The following is a 25,279-nucleotide window of genomic DNA, read 5'->3' on the forward strand; positions in this document are numbered from 1 at the left end:
TGAGACAGACATTAGAGAGTAGGTGACTTGTTTAATCAGTTGACTGTGTAATAGGGTTTAATATGAAAACTAACGTGGGAATTTACATCTGAAAACTAAACTAAAAGGTTAAGAGACTAAAAAAAGGATCTATTGTGTTTAGTGTAACTTAAGTTGGAAGCAAAGCTTGATTTTCATCAAGAAATTCCCTGTATTGGCAATGCATTCTTGAGCATAATTCAGTTAATGCATGTAGACGTAATTCATTAATTCATTCGTTTTCTAAGCCTGTATCCTGATTAGGGTCTCGGGGGGTGCTGGAGCCTCTTGCAAAATACATTAAATGTGACAGCTCATGTGCTTTCTTAAAACACGGTCCAAGAAGTGAGTATACCGCCCCCTGTGGTTACTGTGCGTTGAGTGATCAAAACTTCTTTCTGTTTCCATTTACGGTATAAAGAACGATTCGATGCTGTCAGATCCTTATAACACCATACAGACAGAAAGTCGAGAACGCTAGAAAGATGTTAAATCGCCATTGCCCATGCAGGCAGGAACTTGGTAAAACATGTTTGAAAATGCGTATGTCTTCGGCGTTTTGGTTTTTGGTTTTAGAGTATTTGATTTTATATTCAACTGCATAGCTGTCTGTGTAGATTATTAAAACATAAAACACAGCATTCCTTGCACTTGGTACGAGCAATAATCGACGGGATTTAGGAGTGGTAAAACAGAAATATATATATTATTGGCATATTCGGACTGAATATGTGTCAAGTTGCCCAGCAACCGTTGTCTGTAAATTAAGCCTCGTTCAACGAGAACCTCGCAAAGACCACTGGGAATTCGAGGCCTTAACGGTGAAGACCGCCCTTTTTCGACAAACGAAGAAGAGCAGCACAGTGATAGCCGGAGGAGTTAGGTAGGCATAATCAACTTAATAAAGCTGCAGAACCTAACTGTAGGAATGTGTATCTATGTGTGACTAAAACTATTCTTAATAGCGAGAGTTAATTTTGGGAAATACCTGATTAAAAGAGCATTTTAATGCGCGATTTGATGACGTAACTGTAATGGTCAAAATAACAAATGGCGAATGTAGTACCAGGCCTGTTCAGAAATAGCTAACATGAAGTGCTTTTGCATGTTTGACATGTTTCATTATTTGCTTCACCACCGTCAGGAATTGATAGATGTTGGGTGACAATAGCTTAGCTCAGCAATTAGACCGCAAGTGTACGCACCAAGATCTTGATGAAGAGTTCTCAAAATAGCATCCTAGCTAACTAGCTGCATGCCTCCGACATTGGCATTGGTTAGCTTCCAGAGACTGTCCTTCCTGAGATGCTGACTACAACATATTAGTCCTGTTGGTTTGATTTTCTCTTTCGTCCAGAGCATGGCGGGTAAACAGATGTCGTTTACATTCTTATTTTAACGTCGTATGTTATATTGGCATTCTGATGCAATATATTAGCGAGATACCGGTAGCCAAATAGTACACCACATGTTACGCTATTCAGCAGCTCTTGGTCTGCAGCTGGGATTGTCGGCGTTCGGTAGCTTGATAGATCGCTAAAATCAAAATAACTTTTAAGTGTGGAATGAACATTAGATGCATGGTTGATTTGCGGTGGAGACAGAGAGAACGTGTTTTTTTAATGCAGCATTCAATGAACGTAATGTAATAGTTACGAAGTCGCAAGCTGTAGTGTCTGACTTTACACAGCAGTATATCGCATTTAGCTAAGCATATTATCCATTGTGAATATATGTATAGCTGATATCTGCTACGTAATGTGCCAGGATAATGACAGTCAGACGTTTATTCAAGATGCATTTCTCTCGTCGGAATGGTGCGCACTCTGGTTTACATTTTAACACACTGTATTTTTTCCCCCCTTGTTGTCTTCATCAGGACCAGTGCTGCACCATGTCCGATGAAGGGGTCATAGATTGTGCGCATGAATTTCCAGCCCATTACAAAGTCATGCTTGACAAGTTAAATGAGCAGCGGCAGCTGGATCAATTCACAGATATCACTCTCATTGTGGATGGTGAAGTGAACTTTTCGATCTCCTGTGTGAAGTCCCATCAATGACTGTGTTACCTATTGTTTGCAATGCATTTGTAATACTTGACCTGCATTTTTTAGACTTAACCTAAAAACATGCCCTCCTCTTTCTTAAAGGCCACCAGTTCAGAGCCCATAAAGCGGTACTGGCAGCATGCAGTCAGTTCTTCCACAAATTCTTTCAAGACTTCACACAAGAGCCATTAGTGGAGATTGAAGGTATGGATAAGCCTCTGCATGGCAGCCTGTAGAAAAAATGAGTCAAGTTCCATCTTTTCAGTTTCTTTTCACGTCTAACATAACGGTTTCAAACAGCTAGCATTTCTTGCTTTTGGAACAGGAGTTAGCAATTCTGCCTTCCGCCACCTGATGGAGTTCACCTACACGGCCATGTTAGCAGTAAACGGCGAAGAAGAAGTCAACGACGTCTGGAGAGCCGCAGAGTATCTTCAGATGCAAGAGGCCATCAAAGCTCTGAACAACAGGTGACTTCAAGAGTCATATTATGTTTTACAAGCGCTCATTTTTGCACTCTTAGCTTAGCATGCTAACCATAGTTCACGTTCGTGAACATGTACTCATAACGCTCTTCCCCCTCCCCTTCCCAGAGTAAATGGTACCACCTCATTTGGCACGACTCAGGCTTTGGCTAGCAAGAACAATGCCAAGAAGCGGAAGATTGCAGAGACCTCCAACGTAATTACTGAGACACTCCCTTCAGTGGAGACAGAGACAGTGGAGATTGAGTTAGAAGTAGGGGGCGGAACGATTGAAGTCGAGGAAGGGGGAATTGAAGAGGTTGTGGATGCTGCTAGAGGTGCCGCCCAAACCACTTCGGACGACTCGGCTTTGGCCCTCTTGGCAGACATCACCAGCAAGTACCAGCAGGGTGAACAGACGGTCCACGTGGTGAAGAAGGTGGGAGACGACGAGGAAGTGCTCCTGCAGGAGGAGGCGGTTACGGCCTCCAAGGCTCTAGAGGGGATCGAGGTTGTGGAGGTGCAGATCTCGCAGCTGGACAACATGTTCCGCTGTGACAAGTGCGACCGTTGCTTCAAACTGTTCTACCACCTCAAGCAGCACATGAAATCGCATGCTAAGCTGCCAATGGCGGGTTCTGAAAAGCCCTTCGTCTGCAGACACTGTGGAAAGACTTACGCTCGTGAGGGGGCCTTGAAGCAGCACCTCAACAGTTACCACTATGATGCCGAGGAGCAGTCGCGCCCACAGAAGAAGAAAGTGCACGTGTGTGCGTACTGTGAGAAGAGGTTTGACCATTTCGGACACTTCAAAGAACACTTAAGGAAACACACAGGTATTGAGATATATGGTGTGTGCGTGCATGTGTGTGAGTTTGTCAGATATTCTTCATCAGAGAAATATTAACATTAGATGATTTTTGTGTGTGTGAAAAAATCTCCACATGTGTGTGTGTTTTTTTTAAATTGTTTCTCTTGTTATGATTATGCAGGTGAGAAACCTTTTGAGTGTCCAGACTGCCATGAACGGTTTGCCAGAAACAGTACTCTAAAATGTCACATGGCGGCTTGCCAAAACGGCTGTGGAGCAAAGAAAGGGAGAAAGAAGCTCTATGAGTGTCAGGTGAGTGAGCCGGATCAGATATGGCATTCTTGACTCCTTATATATACTCACAAACGGCAGCTGGATACATGAATCGCTGGCTGTCTTGTATATCAAGCATGCAGTATGCAAAAATTGCGTCGACAAGTTTTCATTTGCCTATAAATCCCCCCCTCTTCAGGTATGCAACATGGTGTTCAACAGCTGGGATCAGTTTAAGGACCATCTTGTGATCCACACTGGTGAAAAGCCCAACCACTGTACCATATGTGACCAGTGGTTCACTCAGCCACGTGATCTACGCTCCCACCTTCAAGACCACCATGGCCTGCAAGACAAGGTGGTGGTGTCGACGACCACCACGACGACAGAGGAGGTGGTGCTCGCCGACCCCGCCGAAGAAGTTCTTCTGGAAGATGGCATGCGGGTGGAGCACGTTACGGTCGAGCCCGTGGATGTCGTCGCCGTTGAGGAGGCTCTGGTGGTGGAGGACGAAGCTCAGTTACAGGGAGCATCCACGGGAGAGGTGGTGGAGGAGGCGGAGGTGTGCAAGGAGGACGTGGAGGCACCCAAAGAGCAAACTGTGGAAATTCTATTAGAAAACATGGGTGGAGAAGTATCTGTGGACCAGGCGCAACAGGAAGAGAAAGCAGAAGAAGAGGCACAAGCTGGAGTTGTATGAAACCTTACACACGATGCTCACACCGCCCAAAGAAAACATATGGGAGGTGAGCAGAGACAATAGGCAAATTTATAAATAATATTTATTTTACAACGGAAAAAAAAATGTCCTATTCAGTCGCTCTTTACACCCTGTGATAACAGTGAAAGAAAGAGGCTGTCTGGTTGGTGTTTGGTTTTAGTATGGCTCAGACAACATGATTTCTCAGTAGAGTCTCAACCATTTTCAGTTTTAATGTTTTAGATTTTGAATTTCAAATGACCAACCAAGATTTTCAACTTTTCATGAAACTCCATGAATACTTCGGATTAACAGAGATGGCTAATATCATGTGTTGAAAGAATCCTGAGGAGTTATACTCCGAATGCAGATATCTTTGTTCATAAACTTTGAATCCATTTAAAACAGTGGCTTGTCAGGATTTCTGTTTAAAAAAAAAAAAGGTTTATTTTGTTAATTTAAATTTTGTTTGTATATTGAACATTGCTGTTGTTATTAGCTTACTTTTGTTGTGTTTGCCATTTGAATGACAACGATTGAGTTTAAGGGCTTGGCTTGACTTAAATCCCACAAATGATGCAAAATCACAATAAAAACAGATGCGTCACAATGATAATCAGTTGCATCACCAACTTTCTCCTTCTGTTGCAGAGCCAAACAGCTCTTGCTTTATGATAACTGTCAGATTTAAGAGTATATAAATCTGAATGTTTTCATGCCCTCACTGTGGTATTTTTCAGAAATTGCATTTACTATTGATTTGTACAGAGCAATAAATATGTATATGATAAGAACTTTTGTGGCCTCAATCGAATCTTTTAATATATTTAAATATGTATAAAATCTTATCAGTTTGTTTAAAATGGAGTACATCATTTATGGACCAACATTCACGCATTGGGAAAAGAGCCTCAATTTTGTAGCACCTTGCAATTCTGGATTTTAGGGATAACCACACTCTAATTTGCCAGATCTGCAGCTGGCCCAGAGCAGATGGTGTCACTTACTGCCTTCTGTGCAGTGGAGGATTAGCTCTAGTTTTTGTTAGTCTCTGATCACGCTTGACAAGGTGAGCAGGGGACAAATCAGACATCAGGTTTGAGCTTGAAACCTGTTTGTTAGAGATTTGGAGGTAAGCTTCAGTATTTTACAAATACACATATGTTTCTTGCTTTTGGGTTAATGAACAGCGTACAAATGTAATGAGCTTTGGTTTGGATTAATGCACTTCTTTAGTTCTCATGTACTTACAAAGCCTGCGATGGCAGACTGATTCTTGTAATTTCTCCTCCCGGAATTCATTCACAAAATTGACCCAGGTAAAAATCGTTAGATTATTTGGTTACCTTGGAACCGATTATCCTATTTAGAAATTCGTTTATTTACAAGTGTGAACAGTTCTTGTTCACATACGTCTTTTCATATACATCTCTGCTTGGTAACAGGCAGTTGCATGGCTAGAAGATTTACTTAAGATTTATGTTGAGAGCCGGCGCAGTACCATGGATAGCTCCTATAAATTCGGTACGTTTCAGAAGATTGTCTACATAGATTGATTTTGTACAGCATGTGTGAAAAAAGTGCTTACATTATAATAACAAAATGACTATGAGGGAAAAAAGGCGTTTGCTTTTATGATAGCACAACAATATATGACAGTCACAATGGATTTAAACACGCTTAACCCAAAATTAATCCAACGATACAATATAGTGAGTTTCCATTGGTTCATTGTCAGCTCAAATTTCAACCCCTAATGTACGTTTGATTGGTCAATCCAACTGTACGTCTCCGAGCATCCTTTTCGCTATTAGATAGCTGTCGCCTATCAACTAATCTAGACCTACCAAAAAAGACGTGGGGAAAAAGGTGACGTGAGAGACATCTATATCCATTTACAAAGGACGATTTGCGATTATTTACAAAATCCTAATCATGTCTAAATGTCATCGCTAAGGTCGTGTGTTTCAAAAAGGTAGGAGGGTCTTTCCTGTTTCTCGTGTAGTCCATTATGCACGGCTGGTTACCACCTCAAGACGCTGTTTTCTACATTTAGCTTATCAAAGCTTAAGGACAACATTAGGGAGGAAATTACTGCTCCAGCAATGATATGTCGTCCCAAGAGAGCGTATTTTCATATTGAGAGCAATTATTTTCTGAGTTTTCGCAGATGAGTAGTATTTATTTAATCATAGTGCTCCATTCACTTCCTCTTACTGAACATTAAACTGGGTGCGTAGCTTTCATTCAGTTTTGCGCTAGCACAGATGAGAACTGGCTGCCAAGGATGCCAGTGATTAGTTTATGCTGAGAGATGGCACTTGTTGCCTTGCCAGAAACAACTTAGAGTAATTTCCGTTCACTATCGCGCAGAATTATGAAATCGCATGTACAGTGTGTCTCATGCCCTATTAAAGCAATCCCACCCGCAGAATTTGAGTTTTCTGACTGCGTTTTTGGAATGCTTCCATTTTCCTCAAAACATGTCATAGGCGTATAGCATACAGTTTGCTCAAGATATACAACAATTACTTGGAAATACTTTCTCCCAGTGTAACTGACTGAATATATGCATTTGTCCCTGGCTTTCAAATTTAAAAAATTTCAGGAATTTTGACTTCAGAGGTTAACCTCACTGGTCACTCTTCATGTAGTCCTTACGTAACAGGGGTGACTGATGTTTACAATGAGACAGACTTAAGTCGTAAGATCGTGCCAAGGTAACTTAAGTTGTCATGTCAGTTGAGGTGATCCTGTTTTAATAGGTTTGTCAACCGACTGTAGTTTCGTTTAGAATGTACTGATCACAGAAATTTCATACTCTGTTAGTTTATCAAAATAGCATTTAATCGTAAAACCTCGCTAGTTAAATGGTGGTTACATTAATTAAAACTGATCTAATGCATATTGAATTTAATGTTGCTTTCTGTTAACAGCTATTTTAGAGTTCATTTAAGAAAGATATCAGTGTGTCACAGAGATTATTTTCAGTGATAAAAACAATTTAATTTGTGTGTTATTATATCAATCTAGTAGCTGTAATTTAGAGTAAACCATAGTATTGCCTAGACCAAACCAAGCCACATGATAAGCACTGAAAACCGAAAATATACCTAATGGATTAAAATCTTACGTCTCTCGCTCTAATAGTGTGTACGAGACTACTGGAAACTTTTATTAAGACTGCTTTGAAGGCTGATCTGTTGAAGGACATAAAACATCAACCCTCTGATTTTATGTCCGGGATAAAAGCTTCTTTGAAGACGCAGAATAAATTAGCGGAATACAATGAGGCGGAAATAGGCTAGCTTTTTGTGCTTTTGCGTTATATTCCGCATGGTTTTCAGAACTACCTTTTTGGGGTTTGGGAGGAGCAAAGCAGAAACGAATCGAAGGATTTAATTGGAAACAGTTATTGGAAACATTTTCCCTCAGCAATTTTTATGGATACTGTCGGACAAGGAATCACTATCATTTTGGTAATATGAGTCAGGGCATGTCAGACATGATCACTTTTGATAGAGCTCCACATTCAGTAATCTGTAGAAATAATTGTTTTGGTCATAGTCAAAGAAAGACAAAGGTATGACTGTTGCTGTTGTCATAATTCATTCAGATTTAGTTTTTACTCTCCATGCACATAGTATTATTGTAATTTGAAAAAAATATTTAAATAAACCATAGGAAAATGGAGCAAGTTATTAGGGATTTTATTTTAGAATAAACTGTGTGTATTCATGTGTTTGTGTATGTGTGTGTAATGTGTGTGCGTACTGTTTGTGTATTTTCTCATGGTCAAGGTCAACAGCACACTAAAACAAACAAACAAACAAACAAACAAACCAAAACAGTATTAAGTCAGTATTGAGTCAGAGTGAGTTTCAGTGACTTTAAATAATCTATGTTAAATAATAGAGAAAAGAGTCAAGGTGGAAACGATGGGTTATTCTACTCAAAGGGCGATGAAACACCAGCGAAGCTTAGGAGTATCTTAATGCCCTGTAGTCTCTTAAATATGAGCCAAGATATGGTTGTATGACATCTTCAGAAATACTCATGGTCAAATGCTAAATCTTATGCTGACTTGAAAGGGGACTTCAGACCATTCAAGAACAGAGTGTATGTAGGAGGATTGGTCACTCCATGTGATGAAACTGTGTTGCAATGATTTGGGTTTGAAAAGCAGTGCTGGATTTCTGGTGTTTTCTTTTAGGAATAACGTAAATTAAACAGGTGGTATAAAGCAGCTCACTGTGTAAAAAATGTCCAAAGACGTTTCTAAGTGACGGAAAGATTGAGAGAGAGAGAGAGAGAGAGAGAGAGAGAGAGAGAATTTGTGTGTGTGTGCAGAACTTCTTGTGAAAATGTTTGCCCTCAAAGATTCTTCCAGTAGGGACTGTCTTTTGGTTCCTAGGGCTCCTGGCCCCCTATTGTCTCTTTCTTTTCAGGGCTGAGCTCTTTATTTCCTCAGACCATGTGTCTCAATTAACGTATGCCGCGGAGCTTTGTGTTCCCAGCAATACCCCCCCCCCCCCCCCCCCCAATGTGTGTGTGTGTGTGTCTGTATGTGTGTGAGAGAGAGAAAGAGAGAGAGAGAGACTCTATAGGGAGAGGGAGATCAACAGAGGGAGTGAAAGGTGGAGAAGTGAGAGGCATGGAGCTTGCGAGAAAGAACAAACAAGATAGAAAATAATCCTCCCTTAAGAGAGAGTGTCTACATTAATCAGATTCACTTTCTTTAACGCTCGCCTTACATTCTTTCTGCTCCTCTCGTCTATTTTCGTACCAGGACTTTCCATTCATCTGAAAACTCACCAGCAGTGTCCTGTGGAAGCCGTTTGTCTGCATACCGAGTAAGGGGGGGGGGGGGGGGGGGGCGTCCAGAACGGTTCCTATGGTAAGTGATTCAGACATGCTGTTACTCTGCGTTGTATATGCTGTGTCTTCAGCTCTGTAAGACTCCAGTAAGTTGTTGTCTTATTGTTTACCATGGACAGTTTAAGGCCCTACATAATTGACTGTTATAGTTGAAACCTCACTTAAGGGACTCTTATAGATGTGGGTGATCAACAACATACTTGTTAGGTTTCCACATCGGTGTGATAGGTCGGGACCTGACATGAATTTGAAAGCAGATATTTGATATAGGCAGACGTTTGAAAGTTCTAAATGACTACAACATTTAGAAAGCTGTGCTCTATGGGTGGTTTTAAGGTGGGTATTTTCAAAGCTGCCACCCCCCCCCCCCCACCCCCAAATACATGTTCTATTCACTTTGGTGATTCAGATAAAGAACAGGCGAGAACAGGAGATTTTTTAACACAAGGTTTTAAGATGTTTTGGTAAATCTGCTTTCAGTTTACACTCAACAGTCAATGCCTAATCTTTTACAAGCTCAGGAACACACAAACAAGTATCGCCAAGCAACCGGGTGAATTTCTCAAGCCTACCTCAGAGAGAACCATTGCAAATGGACGTAATTAGGATTTCCAGTTAACCATCTGATCCATTCAGTATGTTTGCAATTTCAGCGTTGTTTCTTCTGTGTTAGCCACAGTTGAGCGTATGTAAGAGTGTGTGTGTGTGTGTGTGTGTGTGAGTGTGTCTTTTTTTTTAAAGCAGGTCACAAAATTAAATTCAAAGGCTGAAAATTAGGGCCTCAAGCAAGAATGCTTTTTGTGTGTGTACACAAGTGTCTAAGTGTGTGTGTGTGTGCATGTGTGTGTAGACATGTGTGTGTGTGTGTGTGTGTGTGTTTGGTTATGTGTGCACACATGGGTTTTGCATGTTTGTCTGTACATATGAAAGGATTAATTAGGCAGCGCTAGATGTTTTGTGTTTGAAGGCAGTTCAGTCTTTGGCAAGGTGGATCTTTGCAGTCCCTGTCTGAGATCAGTGGGCACATATTCATGGTAAGGACCTCACAGGAAGGCGTTTGAAGCTCCAGGACCTTGAGTATTCATGAGGGGGAGGGGGGTCATCACTTTGATTTTATGCCCTCAGCTTTAATGGGACCTGCGAGTAGAGAAGCAATCAAAGAGACCTAAAAAATAAATACATACAAAATTAATATTAGCAATACAAAACAGAGAATAAATCCCGTCATAATCTGCACTGTGGTTTCAACATGATTTTATTTTCGTTTTAATGCACACAATTTAGAATTGGAGGTGAAGTTACTTCTGTACTACAACATTGCAGTAAAAACCTGAAAAGCTACTGAGTTGAACTTTTCCTTGTTAAGTAGGTGGTTCTGAAAAAAAAATTGAAAGTGTATATTTTGCAGTATATTTATGGTGCATTATACAAACCACTGATAGAGATAAAACAGGTGCATGTAAACCCTGAAATTATGACATTTTATTCATTTGAAGAATCATGGTGTTGAGCTGCTATTTTAATGTTGAGAAGTTTAAAGTTTACCAGAGGTGTGTACATTTTAACTTGTAAGTAGTTTTACAAATGTAAACGAACAAAGTTACAGGAACAAGTTTTGTACTTCTGTGGTTTCTTTAACAGCAAGACTGAACAGACAGTCTCTGCGAATAGCAGCTTTTTGAATGAAAGACTCAGACCATCTATATCACGCATTTCATTTAGATTTGAAACACTCGTCTTGTGTAACAGACCTTTAGCGTTTGACCGTCTGATGTGGCTTAACTGACAACTGTGGAATTAACCTGTTAATTCTACAGAGTGAATCAAGGTGGATTAGTTTCCAAATCTCATGGAAATGACACATTTTGTCCATCTGTGTGCGTTTTCATGAAATTGGTCAAATGAGGGTTTTTTTTCCCCCATCTTTTCTTTGCACGATAAAAGCTGCTTTTATATATATATATATATATATAAAAAGGTGTTATAACCTGTAACAGCACGGTTTATAATCATAAATACTTCCATGCCTGACCGTCTATAATCATGAGACACTACATCAATGTGTCAACCTTTCTGTGCTGCAGTGTATGTTTCACATATTTTAACAGGAGTGTGTAACTGTCAGTAATATCCACAATGACATCAGTGTGACATTGTTTTGTTGGACCTTAGACTTCAAATGAAATGTCTCTGAAGGTTTTGAAGATTCATTATGAAACATTGGATTTGGTTCTGGGTTTTTTTTTTTGGGGGGGGGGGGGGGGGGGGTTGAGAGCATGGAAGAAAAGTATTAACTTAGTATCACCTTGTACCAGCTTGTAATGTGATGCAAAATACTAGCTGAAGTGATTATTGTCAACAATTTTATGTGTTCTCTGACTATATGTATATGCATTCTAGGCTATATGTAATGTGTGTGTGTGGGGGTGGGTTTGTGTGGGTGTAGGGGGAGGGGGGAACACATGCTTAATTTGCTGTAATAAAGATAATGGTTAATATTGAAGGAACAATTCAGGTTTTCTTAGCAATATCTCTGGTGTCAATTGTCAATGGTCAATTACCAATATGAAGCAACAATTAGGATTGAAATTGGTAACCAAATATTTTAAATTTAAAGATTAAGTAACCCTTCTTAGACAAAAAAGTCAGTGTTGCTTCTAAATGACCTCTGTCCACATGTACATGGCATGACTCCTCTCTCCCTGTTGGCCCCATCTGTCATTTTGGGGCATTTTGGTAGTTACAGTGGACAGATTGGGGTTTGAACAGGTTTCTGCCACATGGAGTCCATATGTACATGTCCATTTTAAACCGGTGAATTGCATATTTCTGAAGGGATACATCTGAGATCTGAAAAGGTTGGCTGTGCGGTCTTAAAGAAAATCAGGAAAAGATCAGTCAGTATGAGTTTTCACAGGTTTGTTGACATCATGTTCTTTAATGAGTGAGACTTTGATAAGGGGGCAGGATGTGCTCCTGGATAATTCTCTGGGGACATTGTTAGGAGACCTCAGGCCAGGAACTCACGTAATTACCTCCTGTTCAAACACACACAGACACACACACACACACACACACACACACACACACTTCATTCTATGTGCAACACATTTTAGAGTAATGCTTTAAAAGCACAGCGGAATTGTTATGCAACGCACAGAGTTTTAGCCAGTGTGAAGTCACACTCTTCAAACTGTGCCAAATAGACAACAATAATGTAATCTCTCTCTCTCTGTCTCTCTCTCCCTGACCATTTCTCAACCTCCTTCAGGTAAAAGTGCATCCCGCGCTCTTTTAAACGACTACGCCGGAGAATTATAAAGCACTAAATAAAGATAGGATTAGGATCTGAAGCGAGTTTGTGCGTTAATCCCAACAGTAAAGCAGAGTGGAGAATTGGCGCTGCATGAGCAAGTGCAGAGGGGAAAGAGGACATGAGGACACAGTGAAGAAGACAGAGGCCTGGAGAAAATGCTAAGTGTGACGTTTTTTTCCCCTTGCGCGCGGAGAGCTTCCAACCATCTCGAAACCGCTGACGATGGTGCCTAAGTAGTTCAAAGGAGATACCTGACGGGAAACCCGAGGTTAGCGCGAGAGCATTGTAGAGACTCATTATAACGCCACAGCAACAATCGCAACCTCCTCGTGTACGGCTCTGCATTGCTTCTATTTTTAACTCGGGGAGACAAAGAGCCAATTAAACGAGGCTCTTCTGATGAGGGACCGAGAGATGCTTGATTCCGGAAACTAAGGCGCTCTCAATCTGCACCTGCTGCTTATGATTAAACTGAAGGACCTACAAAATCGCATCCTGCTCCGTATTATTGGAAGTGTGCGCAGCGCTCACCTGAAACGCGGAGATGACAGAAAATTGCACGAGGTCACACTGGGTATTAAGGACAACATGTGAAGGTTAGCTTTAATTACATGTTGTACTCAGACTGGAGTTGGAATTTTGTGCATACGTGAATGTTACACTACATGATGCTTTGCATGTATTGCAGTCTATTTTACAAATTGTCACAGTCTTTTAGGCCTTTAGAACTTTAAAAATTGTATTCCATTTGTCCATAAGCTACTCATACAACAAAGCTTCATGTATGATGCATATGAACATTGTGACATGGTTTGTGTTGCATGGGTGGTCAAGGAAGGTAAGATCCAGTGGAAAGGACCATACACAAGAGTTCTACCTTCTTTCTTTTTCTTTCCTGTTTTCTTGCCAACGCCCCCGTCAGATAGCGCCTAATCCCAGGGCTCCTGCCATGAGCTAAGTCCAGCCCACCTCCCCCTCCCCCCCAGCACAGCCCCCCGGCAGGATGACGGCCGTGTACCCAGCTGGAGGGGGGGTCTCAGTGGCGGGGGGCTCTGCGTCGGACGCTCAGCGCTACGCCCGCTGGAGCCGGCAGGACAGCTCCGACATCTGCACGGACGACGAGGGGGCCCAGCAGCGCCGTCTCACCCCCCTGGAGAAGCTGAACCTTGACATGTGCCAGGACGACAAGGTGGTCCGCGAGCTGACGGTAGGACGGCGGATCGGCTTCTACAAGGTGCGGGGTGAGATCGGCTGCGGAAACTTTTCCCACGTCAAACTGGGAATCCACGCTTTGACAAAAGGTATGACGCGTCAGTGGCATTGTGCAAAGGTCAATCAAAAACATTACGTTGTATCTCGAATGAATTTTCCCCTTTTGCGCCTTTAAAGAATGACTCAAAACAAGGTTTGACTAAATTTAGATGTTTCATGAATGAACTTGCAGTTGTACACAAGTACATGTCAGTGTCACAGGTCACGTAGACATGGCTGACATACTAATTGTTTGGTTAAGTGTGATTCAGGTTTACTTCTGTGGTACTTTTAAGGTTAGGTCTAAACTCCCGGTAAACAAATCTAAGGCAACAGGTACTACTGGGCAGTAGTTGTCACTGGGGCATGGAGCATTTTAATCTTGCCCTCACAGATGTTTCATATTTAAATGAGGAGCTGGCCCTCAATAAAATATCGTCTGACTTTCTTTATGAAATTCACATAATTCAGTAGGCTAACAGAAAGCAAGCTTCAGCTGCAAGTGTCACACATTGTTAGTTTTTTGTCTAAGAACAAGATTGGTATAGGTCAGTTTTTCAAGTTCATTCAAGTTGAGTCTTTCCATTTCAGTACTGTTAATTGATTGCTGCAGGTGCACTTGCAAGTCCCATTTAGTCACGTAGCTGTCTGTCATACCCATGTGAAATTATAAAAACAGAAAATCACAGGTAACAGTGACCTTAATTTTAATTTTCTGATTGAATTTTATATTAGCCTAATTATTAATCAGCACTTGCGCCTGTTTTCATTTTGTCAAGCTGAAAGTTGTACACCTACAAAATATGCAAATGTTCTTCACAGATATGACATGCATCTTGACATTCTACAAATTATTATTTTGCATGCCTGTCTGGCCTGCCATTACATTCACAACTGAGGAAGTGATTTAAAAAAAAAAAAGAAAAGATTAATTGAAAATCCCTGCTGGAGGCTTTTGAAAGAAGAACCTTTGAAGGGAAACTTAGACTAAGATGAAGGGCCCATTCATCTCTGGTTGGAAGTGGAGTGTAAAAGGGCTTGAACCTTCCCATTTTTTCTCTCTTTAATAAATTCAGTCAGTGTGTGGTTTCCTAAACATTTACTTGAGACAAAACGCGTGTCCGTGGACAAGTATTTCATTAGAGGAGCAACAAGACTATTGTGCTAATGTAGCAAGCATACCTCTGTCAAAGTCAAGGGAAGACAAGCTGTCTGCCCTTGAAACGGATGGATGGATTGATTGGGGAGTGTCACATTTCTGTCGAGACCTTCAGAACTGTCTCAGACTTCGTCAGAGGTAGGGGGGAGGGAAGGGGAGGGGGAGGACCAGAGGGATACAGTTTGTTCTGACAACGCACTACGCAAAAGAAACCGCCAAACGTTTCCATTGCCCAGGGCTCTCTCTGACCACCAAAGCAGAGACTAGAGAGAGTGGGTCTAAGGTGTCGCTTCAATATTGCATGTCAAGGCACAATTCGATCCCTTAACAATACAGTGCAGTCAAAGGATTTATCCTTACTGTATTACCGAGACATTTCTAATTGTTTTCCAGGGATTATCTTTTTTTTTTTTTTTTTTTTTTTGTAGGTTACACTTAAGCAGACATGTGCTTTGGTCTTACCTACTTATGTGGAGAAACACCCTTATCATTCTGTTGCCCTTGTTTACATGAATTGTAGTCTCTGCGGCTGAGGATTTGTTTCTGGATTGCAAGCTCGCCCCCTGTGAATTCTAATCCCCCCATGATGATATTACTTTGGTAATTGCTCTGCTGTTGTGGCCAACAAGGTCTTCATTAGAGATTGGACCGCTGAGGTTGGGTTGGGGGGGGGGGGGGGAGGGGGGGGGGTTGTATAGTTTAAACACAGACATTTATATTACGTATTTGCACATAATAAAACAAAACTGTCCAAATGCTGAAATGATGCCAAACATTAGATCTTTTTAAGCGATGGAGAATCAGTCACATAATCTTTGGCTACAATATGAAATCTGTTGTATTAAATTACATTGAAATTTTAACAAAAAGAAGTGTTAATTGACTGCTCAGTTTTTGTTCTCTTTCTTTTTTTTGCCACAGATAAAGTGGCCATCAAGATCCTAGACAAGACCAAGCTGGACCAGAAAACCCAAAGGCTGCTGTCTAGAGAAATCTCCAGCATGGAGCGTCTGCACCATCCTAATGTCATCCGCCTCTATGAGGTGGTGGAGACCCTGACCCGCCTACATCTGGTGATGGAGTATGCTGGAGGTGGAGAACTCTACACCAAAATCACCACAGAGGGAAAGCTCTCTGACATTGACAGCAAGATAGTCTTCTCTCAGGTCCTCTCTGCTGTCAAACACATGGTCAGTAGGCCTCTAAGTAGCATTCTTTAGTGTTGAGAGAGAGGAAGCCCATTTGTTTGGACAAAGACTTGTGAATGTAAACAGCACTGGTAGATTTACGTCAGCTGGTGGTTTGTACATCTGCTAAAACGACCTTTTTCTACAAGGTTCAAATCACTATGCTATCTGTCTTGTCCAGTCTTCCTGTTTTTCTCCTTTTCTGTGCGTTTCTTTAACATCTTCTGGTTTATACTAAAGCATCTGTCCCGTAGAGGATGCCTGAGGATGCCTGAGAATATTTTGTTTATGTTACCTTCTCTAACTTTGACACCATACACCATATCTAAACTTATTCAATCTTAATTTACAAATTGTTTGTGATATCAAGGTCTCAGGACTAACATGTAGGAGTTTCTTCTGAAACTCTTATAAGTTTCTGTGTCAGCAAAGCAATAAGTATCATTTAAAACTGTGTTCTGAAAATAATCTGTAAAAAGCTGTGCGTGGTTAATTTGTCATCATAGCACTTGGCCCTGTAGACCCTGAGACAGTGCACTTGTAGAAGAAACCATTTGAAAACATTAAAAAGGATAGCCAGGTGACATGCAGGAACACCTACTATCTACTACTAAAAAAACACACTGTCTTACGTGTTTGTGCAAACTCTTGTGTATTCTATATAATGCACCAGGGAGACCTCATAATGAACATTATTTGCAACTGGCCTTTATATTTCTGCTATCAGAGGGTGTCTGTATCATTAAAAAAATATACTTTTTCGTCCTCACAGCATGACAACAACATCATCCACCGTGACCTGAAAGCGGAGAACGTCTTCTACACCTGTAGCACCTGTGTGAAGGTCGGCGATTTCGGCTTCAGCACCGTCAGCCGCAGAGACGAAACCCTCAACACCTTCTGCGGCTCCCCCCCTTACGCTGCCCCTGAGCTCTTCCGTGACGAACATTACGTTGGTGTGTACGTGGACATCTGGGCGCTGGGCGTCATGCTGTTCTTTATGGTAACGGGCACCATGCCCTTCCGCGCCGACACGGTGGCCAAGCTCAAACGCTGTATCCTGGAGGGCGCCTACACGGTGCCGGCCTGGGTACCAGAGCCGTGCCAACGACTGATCCGTGGCATTCTGCAGCCCCAGGCCTCCGACCGCTGCAGTGTGGAGCAGATGATGGCTTGTGAGTGGCTATCGCCTGTGGACTTCCCCCGTGCCATGGAGCCTTTTAAACTGGACCCCCTCTACTTGGCAGAGGCCGGGCCTGGGGAGTTAGAGGAGGATGAGTTGGAGGTGAGGGGTGCCCTGGAGGCATTGGGCATCACTGCTGAACATATCCGTAACAACCAGGGGAAAGACTGCCGCAGTTCCATTACTGGAGTCTACCGCATTCTGCTACACAGGGCCCATAAACGTCGTGCCGTGGAGAGCATGCCTGTCGTTACGCATGTAGTTAACGCCACAGACGCTAAAAAGGACCGCTTACGGGCTTACCGCAGCCTAAGACATACATCCAAACTCTGCATCATTCTGTGATGATGGAAAAAAACCCATTCGATTCTTCTTCTTCTTCTTTTTTAAGTATATCAGTCTCTGTGAGAGTGTTATGGCAACTCATTTAGCATTATTTTACATACCTTTTTTCGTTATCCCTTTTTCACGAACGACTTGAAGCCGGTACGGTTTTGGTGGAATGCATGAAACGACTGTCTTATGTGTGATTAAACTGGGTGGCGGTGGTTGAAGCGCGTGAGAAATGAAATTGGTAATTTTATACTTTCAGTTCCTTTTGATGCCATATATGTCATGTCTAGTTGAAATATAAAATAAAATAAAGTCGGGCTTCACACTTTTGTGCTTGTGTAGATGCGTACACATGATAACAGAATTATTTAAAATGAAGTCGGTGTAATGTACGCAAATTACGTAAAATAACACGGAATAATACAGTCTAAACTGATAGGTATAGTTTCATCGATTACCTGTGAATTTAATCATTATTTGAATCTCTGATCAGCTCAGACCCTAAACTTAATGAATTATTTTTTCTCTACATATTCATTTTCGACAAAAAGGTATTTTAGGATAGAGACACACGATATTAAGTAGTGCGCTAGGAAAATCAGGTACTTCCATACTTCTGCAGGACTACGTCTCCCAGAGTACAATTCTGAAGACGCACGCATGCTGACTCGTCTTTACGTGATGACGCAATTTCTGCCTTGTTGGAGGGTGATTTCATCCGGAAGGAAGAAGCAGCCGCAGAAAGAAAAAAAAAGGATCCGACTGTCAATAATTTCGGTATACGCATGTGAAGACATCCAGTAAAAACATCGTTCTCCTAAAGGTAAGATCCAGTGGTCTCATTAAATATGTAAATATCGACGACTGGACACTGGACATTCATATCTGTGTCAGAACTGAGTAATTGCTTTGTATACCATTCCTATTCAGTGTGTCACGAAGAAAAACGTTAAGTGGGCTAAGAGGCTTATGTCAAAGACATGAGGACTATTGTTGATCACGATAAAATGTGAATGTTATCCTGTGAATCAATTCATATTTATATTTTTGTTAGATAAACGAGATAAAACAGATACATATTTTATAAACCCTTATATCTGGAATGGTGATGTTTAGGGTGGGTGTAACACTGTAGTGAGACAGTCGGACACCATCATCACTACTATGTCAAAGCTGTCACAAGGCAACAATTGAACTGCGGTGCAAGTAACTGTCCGGCGACTATCAGCTGTAATCATAGCTCCTTTCAATGACACACGACTGCATCCCTGCAGCCACGACGCCTGCTTTCTTTTAAATGTGTAAATGAAAGAGTTGTTTTAACATTAACGTTTTAAATTTGCGCTGGCATTATGCTGTGGTTGGATGCATTGGTCTGTAGTGTTTAGAAACGTGGAAATTTCTTGCTTAAACTGGTGTCAGACATTTATGAAGACTCTATTGTTTTGCTTGCCACGGAGCACCGATCATGTGATGTGAGAATGTGGGCGGGGGCCCGCATCGTGGCAGGATGGCGCAATATTATTACAGTATCTTTACAACAAACGCAAACCCAACGAAAACAATCCGGTTTCGTGTCGTCATTCAGATACTCTGGTCCCTTGTTATGCAATCCCGCTTATTTAAACTGCTTTAAATGCTTTTCAGATGTCGATAACAGACGATCTACCAGACATGGAAGGAACAGACCTGGTTGGTCTGCTGTTTCAGCATGAAAATACCGAGCCTGATGACCTGTTCTTCTCCGATGGGGCTAATTTGATAGAGGACTTGCTGGCTGAGCAAGACGTAAGCATCTCACCCTAAAACAAAACACAGCGTTTACACTCACATTATTTCCGTGCGGGATTTTGTGTTCAGGACTTTTTTTTTTCATTCACATTTCCAAAAAAACTCGCTCCAAAACAAACGAAGAAGTCATTTCCGGTAAACTTCCAAGGGAATGACATCTTTTCTTTGCCTTACTGAAGATATGAGTTCTTAATGATATCCCATTACCTAAGCATACATTGCCACACATCATCTAATAAAATGTTTCAGACATGATTTAACATATGCCAATAGTACTCTGTGTCCTTGCTCCGAAGAACAACTCACACTTTCTCCCTGAGTTCTGTAAAAAGTAAAGAAAAACTACACCGAGATCTGACTTTAGTCATCTAAAATTTCCCAGATTTCCCAAGATTCTTCTCAACATTTAGCCGTCTCAAAGTGTTATCATTCGATAGATTAGACACACGACCACATCTCGGTTTGGCAGCGGTTAGACTTTGCCTTGTGAGTACACATTCGTTTGTGTTGCAATGCTGGTCTAAACCTGAGGGTGTTTGGGGGGGGCTGGCTGTTGCTTCAGATGCTGGGTGACATGGACACAGAGGATTTCCTAAGCAGTCTGCTGGGAGAGGAAGAGGGACCGAATGTTCCCTGTCCCTCCCACTCCCCTCTGGGCAGCGACAGCGGCATCTCAGATGACAGCAGCAGCGGCGGTGGTGGAAACGGCGCCGGCCACCCGCAGTGCCTCAGTCCCCAGAACAGTGACACGGACCCCCTGAGCAGCCCGGGTTACATCGAACCCTCGCCGATGTCCGACTGGCAGGTGGAAAGCTTCGAGGCCCAGGTGGTTCAGTCCGACCACTGCTACTCCATGCTGCAGGACGGAGACGCCCTGCAGAGCGTGAGATCCGAGAAACCGGATTCGGACGTGTTTATCGATCTCGGTGAGGACTCTCTTTCGACCCGCGTTCGTCACTTGAAGCAGCCTGAACTGAGTTTCCCGTAAACACTTAAATTCAGACTGCGAATAATCGTCATTTTCATGATATATTGTAGCGTAGTTGGTTGAAAGTTTTACAATGCCTCTTGAACTTTTTTATTTAAGATATTCATAGAACTGCACTGCTTTTTGGGGACTCATATTTGATGGCTTTTTTTTCCCTCACATTGCACTGCATGACGGTTGAGATGGTTAGAGATGTTTTATGTACCTAAGGCTAGCTTACTAGATATTAAAATGATCGGAGATTCAGTGAATTTCCAACTTCTCAAATGTACTTTTTCACCAGCGACTCAAATGACTGAGCTGAGTTAAAGTTGGATAGTTATCACTTCCTTGTTTCTCTGTTTGTCTGTCATTAAACAATACAATCAGTATGGATCTAGTTTGAAAATGAGTTTGTTTAGTCTGTTTAAACTGAACGATGCAATTTTTTTTTTTTTTTTTATCCCTCAGATGATCTGGAAGAGACTATTGCCCAGAATTACTCTACTGAGCCTCCATTTTCTCTCACCATTGAGGAAACTGCTCAGTTCAAAAAACCCGAGCAGGTAACCTTCACGGCTTGAACTCTTTATCTCCAGACCTTTAAATTCATAAAAGATATTTCACCAAACGTCGTTAATTTTGCATTCATGACAGCGTTTAAGTCTGTTTAACTTAAGATTCTTAGTGTTATTTTATTTTCTCTTTCACTAGTTGTAGCACCTCGTATATTTATGTCTTGGTCTCTAGTTCCAGTTCAAGGAGATTGTCTTGACAGAAGAGGAGAAAAGACTCCTTGCAAAGGAAGGAGTCACAATACCAACTGAAATGCCCCTGACAAAGGTAATAATTTACTTCCTTTCTTGTTTTCTTCAAACCTTAGCTCTGTGTCTATTTCATTCAGATGGAAATGTGGTCTATAAATGCACTTTGGCCAGCGGTTTCGCCTGCTGCAAATTATCTATGCTGGTGCTTCTCAACAAACACAATTACTGACCACGGTCATTCCTGAAATATTTGGACAGTTTTCAGGAAATATTTTCAAAATTACTTTGAATTGTTGATCTGGTGCTTGTGTAATTTTTCAGGAGTTTCAAGGAAGCGATACGGCTCTAAGCTGTTCTGATGTCACTGTAGTCAGATATTTGTTGATTCACACAAATATTTTCACATTCTGTGCTTGTGTCAGGCCGAAGAGAGAACCCTCAAAAGGGTGAGAAGAAAGATCCGGAATAAGCAGTCTGCCCAGGAGAGCCGGAAGAAGAAGAAGGTCTATGTGGACGGGCTGGAAAACAGGTGAGCAGGGCTGTACATGCAGCCATGTTTTAGGCTGCTCTGAATTCAGTTGTTCAAACCGGATTTTGTTCGTCGCTCTTAAATGAGAGATGCACGCGAGGCACAGGTTATGAAAAAACAAGATTTCTGATGTATTTCTATGAGGACTGAGGCGTGGTTCTTTGTCTTCCAGTCTTCTTCACGTAATGCATTTAGTGTCTTAAAAACCCATATTCAGTTCATGTATTCACCCTTCAGTCAGTGCATTCATGGATGGGTGATTTGCTATCATGTTACTGCATGCCTCTCGTCTATGTTTTCTATGCTATCACCTAATGACGGAAGTCAGATTTGATCTTTGCCAAGGCCAGACTGACTAGACAGAGCAGAGACATCCGTCGCTTAAATTTTCCATGGGCGATGCCTCCGCCAGGGCCAGTTAGCGCAACTTTTAGCCCTCGGTTTTCATGCCTCACATTGTTTATTTCAAAACAACATAGCTCTGTGTTTTGGGAATCTAGTGTACATGAGGACAAGGTTTAACTAACAGGTTTAACTGACAGTCTGATTTTTTTTAATGGCCTACAGGGTAGCTGTCTGTACAGCACACAATCAGGAGCTCCAGAAGAAAGTGGAATTTCTTCAGAAACAAAATATGTAAGTTTGCTCTCATTTCAGCTCCTCTGTGGTATTACTGAGTAATAGACTTTTATGTGTATACACCGTAGTCGTAAGTATTCAGAGATGTCATTGTGAACATTTCTTATGTTTTAGGTCTCTTATTGAGCAGCTGAAGAAACTGCAGGCTCTTGTGAAAATGTCTACGATGAAAACCACCACCACGAGTACCTGTGTTATGGTGAGTAGAGAAAAGCGGATTTTGATGGTGTGGGCTTGGCTCGCTTATATTTTGTTCATTTCATATATCGAAAACTCATCTCTCCATCTAAGGACATTGCTGCTTACTCCAGTGACAGAAGTACAACTCTGCTGTTTTTAAAACAAAAAAAAAAAAAAAGGAAGAAAAAAATGATCATATTAACCCACTAAATGGATGCCGATTTAACCCACGTGCATGTTATGTTCTTTAGGTCTTCCTCTTGTCTTTCTGCTTGATCATCTTTCCGTCGGTCAATCCGTTTGGCAACAGTGGACAGAAGGAACTGTACACTCCCTCATCGGGTAAGTGCCTCTCTGCCGCCTTTATCAATGTTTTTGACCGACTGAGAACCGTATGTGTGAGGAGGGGAGCGTGTGATTACTGTAAAAACATATTACAGGAATATTATTCAAATATCGTAAGTTATTACAGAGAAATAACTGAATTACATAGCAAAATATTTGCAACGGCTCTGGTGCTGGTCCGGTTGTTGTTGTAGCCCGTGGTTCCTAAATAAAAACTGTTGTTGTAGCCCGTTGTTCCAAAATAAAAACATAGGATAACAGAACCAGGCCCGACGAGACCCAACTGCATACATTTTTAGTATAAAATGAACACATTATGGTGAAAAGACAGGACAGCTGATCTGTACCCCTTCATACAAATGTAGACTAATGTCAAAAAACCCGTCTGTCTGTCTTCTTGCAGTTGTTTCCAGAACCCTGCGTTCCTACCCCATCATAGACAGTCCTCACGAGCTGCCTGACGATGAGCCTCTCATCGCAGCCACAGTGGAGAACACAAAAGCCCTGTTCTCCGGAGGCCAGAACCATACGCCTGATTACCAGCGCGTGGAACAGGCCGAATCCGAATCCGGCGTCAACAGCAACTCTTCCGCCGATTTCCCCAGCTCTGCCCAGGCCGACCAGAAGCCCTCTGGAAACATGCAGGAGGCTCGCAGGGAAAACGCGGCACCTCCGCCCATAGTCTACGAGATGACCAAAGTCAAAGAGGCCTGGATGGAGCAAAAGCCCACCTCCATTATAATACAGCAACACCACTCAGACGAAATGTGAAGAAAGGGACAATTTGTTTTTGTTTCTTTTTTTAAAGGTTGCTACTGTACAATATGACATTCTTCTGAGTGATGGGCCAGTCTTCCCTCTTCCTGCCTACCTCTCTCTCTCTCTCTCTCTCTCTCTCTCTTTCTCCATGCTCCTAGATGCCACTTCATTTTTTTTTGTAGCACTTTGTTCATAAAAGACTGTTTGCCCAGTCCCTCAGATGTTAGCAAATGCTTTTTTTTTGTTTTTTTTTGCCTAGACGGGTCTTAAGAGATTCTCTGGGATAATTCATAAATGTCTGAAATGCTTGACACACCGGACTGAGTATAGATGTAAATGTAAGACTTAAGCCATTGCAGGACATTTGGCCATTAGCTATAGCTGAGAGATTATTATTTTTTTTTTTTTCCCTTGTAGCAAGGGTTGTCCATGCCTCCGTTATCCCTTCATTTCTTCTCTGCAGGGATCTTTTTTACTCTTCTCTTTAGATTATCTCCAAAGAAGGGAAGAACAGAAATGCTAAATGTTTTCTTAAGATTAAGCTAGTGTCTAACCTGCTTTCTCTCTCCCCCTTTTAACACTGGTCATCAAGTCTATAATTGCTAATAGCCTCTTAATTCAAGCTTCATCGCTGCTTAAAATTTTATAAATATCATTTTTAAGAAGAAGCGAGATGTTTTTTTTCATGTTCCTGCTATGGTAACGTAGTATTCAAATGTTCTTGGAAAATGTAATGACCTGGAATATCAGAGAGGCATTTTGTAGTTATTATTGATGTTTATATAATTGTTGTTATTGTGTGTTTTATTTTTGTGGTATATGCAGTTAAATGTATTTGCATATTGGAGGAAATTGTATTGTTTCTTTTTTTTTTTTTTTTACCTGGTAATTGGATTTGAATAATGTAAGATGCACTGATGTGTCTTAACGCTAGAAATGAAAATGAGCGTAAATGAATGTTCTTTTTACTTCTCTCAGATCATGTTACTGAATAACTTGATTAAAGAAAAGACCAATTTATTACATCGTATTTTTGTGTCTGTACCATTATTGTGATTCTAACATTCCACGGAAATGCTACTGACATGCGAGATATTGAGATCTTGACATATCTATGGTAAGCTACTGACCCATTTTTTTTTAGACCGAGTGAATGTTTAATGGATGAGTATAGATGTGTTTTTGTCGCGCTGAATTCGATTTGAGAGAAGTCCATGTGTTTGACCTACATATGAAATTGGGACAAGAAACAGAGCTGGGGCATGCCATGACACGCTGCAGAGGAGTCAACAAAACATCAGTCTCACAAAACGTAAGTCAGTCACGGTATGGACAATCTGCACTACATTACATATACAAAGTCTATGATGCAGCTGTCATAGACCATTTGCTGACGTTCTGCTTCTGTGTATCATAATTGAAGTTAACTGTCTCAGTATTAAACCTATGGCGACAGTTTTGTCACAGTCTTGCCTTTAAGAATTCTCAGTGAAGAGTATGTATATCATCGTATCTTAGATTTGGAAGACAGCACTTCCTGGAGACTATTACGTTGAGGTCAATATACCTCTTGATTGCGGAACATTGCATCAGTTTAAAATATCTATATGGAAATGGTAGTTTTCAATTTACGCCATCAGATGGCGCCTCATACCTGTTTTCCGAGACCTTGTGTTTAG

The 25,279-nt window shown here is 41.5% G+C and overlaps 3 protein-coding genes across 3 annotated transcripts; all 3 read left to right on the forward strand.

The window, feature by feature from the left end:
- The first annotated feature begins 857 nt into the window (after positions 1-857).
- Positions 858-4,316, forward strand: znf131 (zinc finger protein 131). The gene is made up of 7 exons (XM_030764949.1): positions 858-901; positions 1,898-2,036; positions 2,171-2,272; positions 2,394-2,538; positions 2,662-3,368; positions 3,525-3,655; positions 3,816-4,316. Exons 2-7 carry the CDS (start codon positions 1,913-1,915, stop codon positions 4,314-4,316), a joined length of 1,710 nt encoding a protein of 569 aa, XP_030620809.1. The 5' UTR covers positions 858-901; positions 1,898-1,912.
- Positions 4,317-13,513: 9,197 nt separating this feature from the next.
- nim1ka (NIM1 serine/threonine protein kinase a) lies at positions 13,514-17,635 on the forward strand. The gene is made up of 3 exons (XM_030787663.1): positions 13,514-13,811; positions 15,842-16,110; positions 16,880-17,635. Exons 1-3 carry the CDS (start codon positions 13,514-13,516, stop codon positions 17,633-17,635), a joined length of 1,323 nt encoding a protein of 440 aa, XP_030643523.1.
- Positions 17,636-18,357: 722 nt separating this feature from the next.
- creb3l3l (cAMP responsive element binding protein 3-like 3 like) lies at positions 18,358-24,474 on the forward strand. Its single transcript, XM_030783167.1, has 10 exons — positions 18,358-18,446; positions 19,271-19,411; positions 19,977-20,340; positions 20,853-20,947; positions 21,132-21,224; positions 21,571-21,677; positions 22,245-22,313; positions 22,431-22,515; positions 22,748-22,838; positions 23,245-24,474. Exons 2-10 carry the CDS (start codon positions 19,271-19,273, stop codon positions 23,610-23,612), a joined length of 1,413 nt encoding a protein of 470 aa, XP_030639027.1. The 5' UTR covers positions 18,358-18,446; the 3' UTR covers positions 23,613-24,474.
- Positions 24,475-25,279: the final 805 nt, after the last annotated feature.

The sequence above is a fragment of the Chanos chanos genome, chromosome 1, assembly GCF_902362185.1.
Source record: "Chanos chanos chromosome 1, fChaCha1.1, whole genome shotgun sequence".
NCBI lineage: Eukaryota > Metazoa > Chordata > Actinopteri > Gonorynchiformes > Chanidae > Chanos > Chanos chanos.

What these genes read in the sequence shown, in the direction of transcription:
- znf131 (XM_030764949.1), top strand. Translation starts at nt 1,913, where the DNA reads ATGTCCGATGAAGGGGTCATAGATTGTGCGCATGAATTTCCAGCCCAT. An exon ending in ACACTTAAGGAAACACACAG is followed by an intron (nt 3,369 to 3,524) that starts GTATTGAGATAT and finishes ATGATTATGCAG; the next exon opens with GTGAGAAACCTTTTGAGTGT. An exon ending in AGAAGCTCTATGAGTGTCAG is followed by an intron (nt 3,656 to 3,815) that starts GTGAGTGAGCCG and finishes CCCCCTCTTCAG; the next exon opens with GTATGCAACATGGTGTTCAA.
- nim1ka (XM_030787663.1), top strand. Translation starts at nt 13,514, where the DNA reads ATGACGGCCGTGTACCCAGCTGGAGGGGGGGTCTCAGTGGCGGGGGGC. An exon ending in AATCCACGCTTTGACAAAAG is followed by an intron (nt 13,812 to 15,841) that starts GTATGACGCGTC and finishes TTTTTGCCACAG; the next exon opens with ATAAAGTGGCCATCAAGATC. An exon ending in TCTCTGCTGTCAAACACATG is followed by an intron (nt 16,111 to 16,879) that starts GTCAGTAGGCCT and finishes TCGTCCTCACAG; the next exon opens with CATGACAACAACATCATCCA.
- creb3l3l (XM_030783167.1), top strand. Translation starts at nt 19,271, where the DNA reads ATGTCGATAACAGACGATCTACCAGACATGGAAGGAACAGACCTGGTT. An exon ending in CCACGAGTACCTGTGTTATG is followed by an intron (nt 22,516 to 22,747) that starts GTGAGTAGAGAA and finishes TATGTTCTTTAG; the next exon opens with GTCTTCCTCTTGTCTTTCTG. An exon ending in ACTGTACACTCCCTCATCGG is followed by an intron (nt 22,839 to 23,244) that starts GTAAGTGCCTCT and finishes GTCTTCTTGCAG; the next exon opens with TTGTTTCCAGAACCCTGCGT.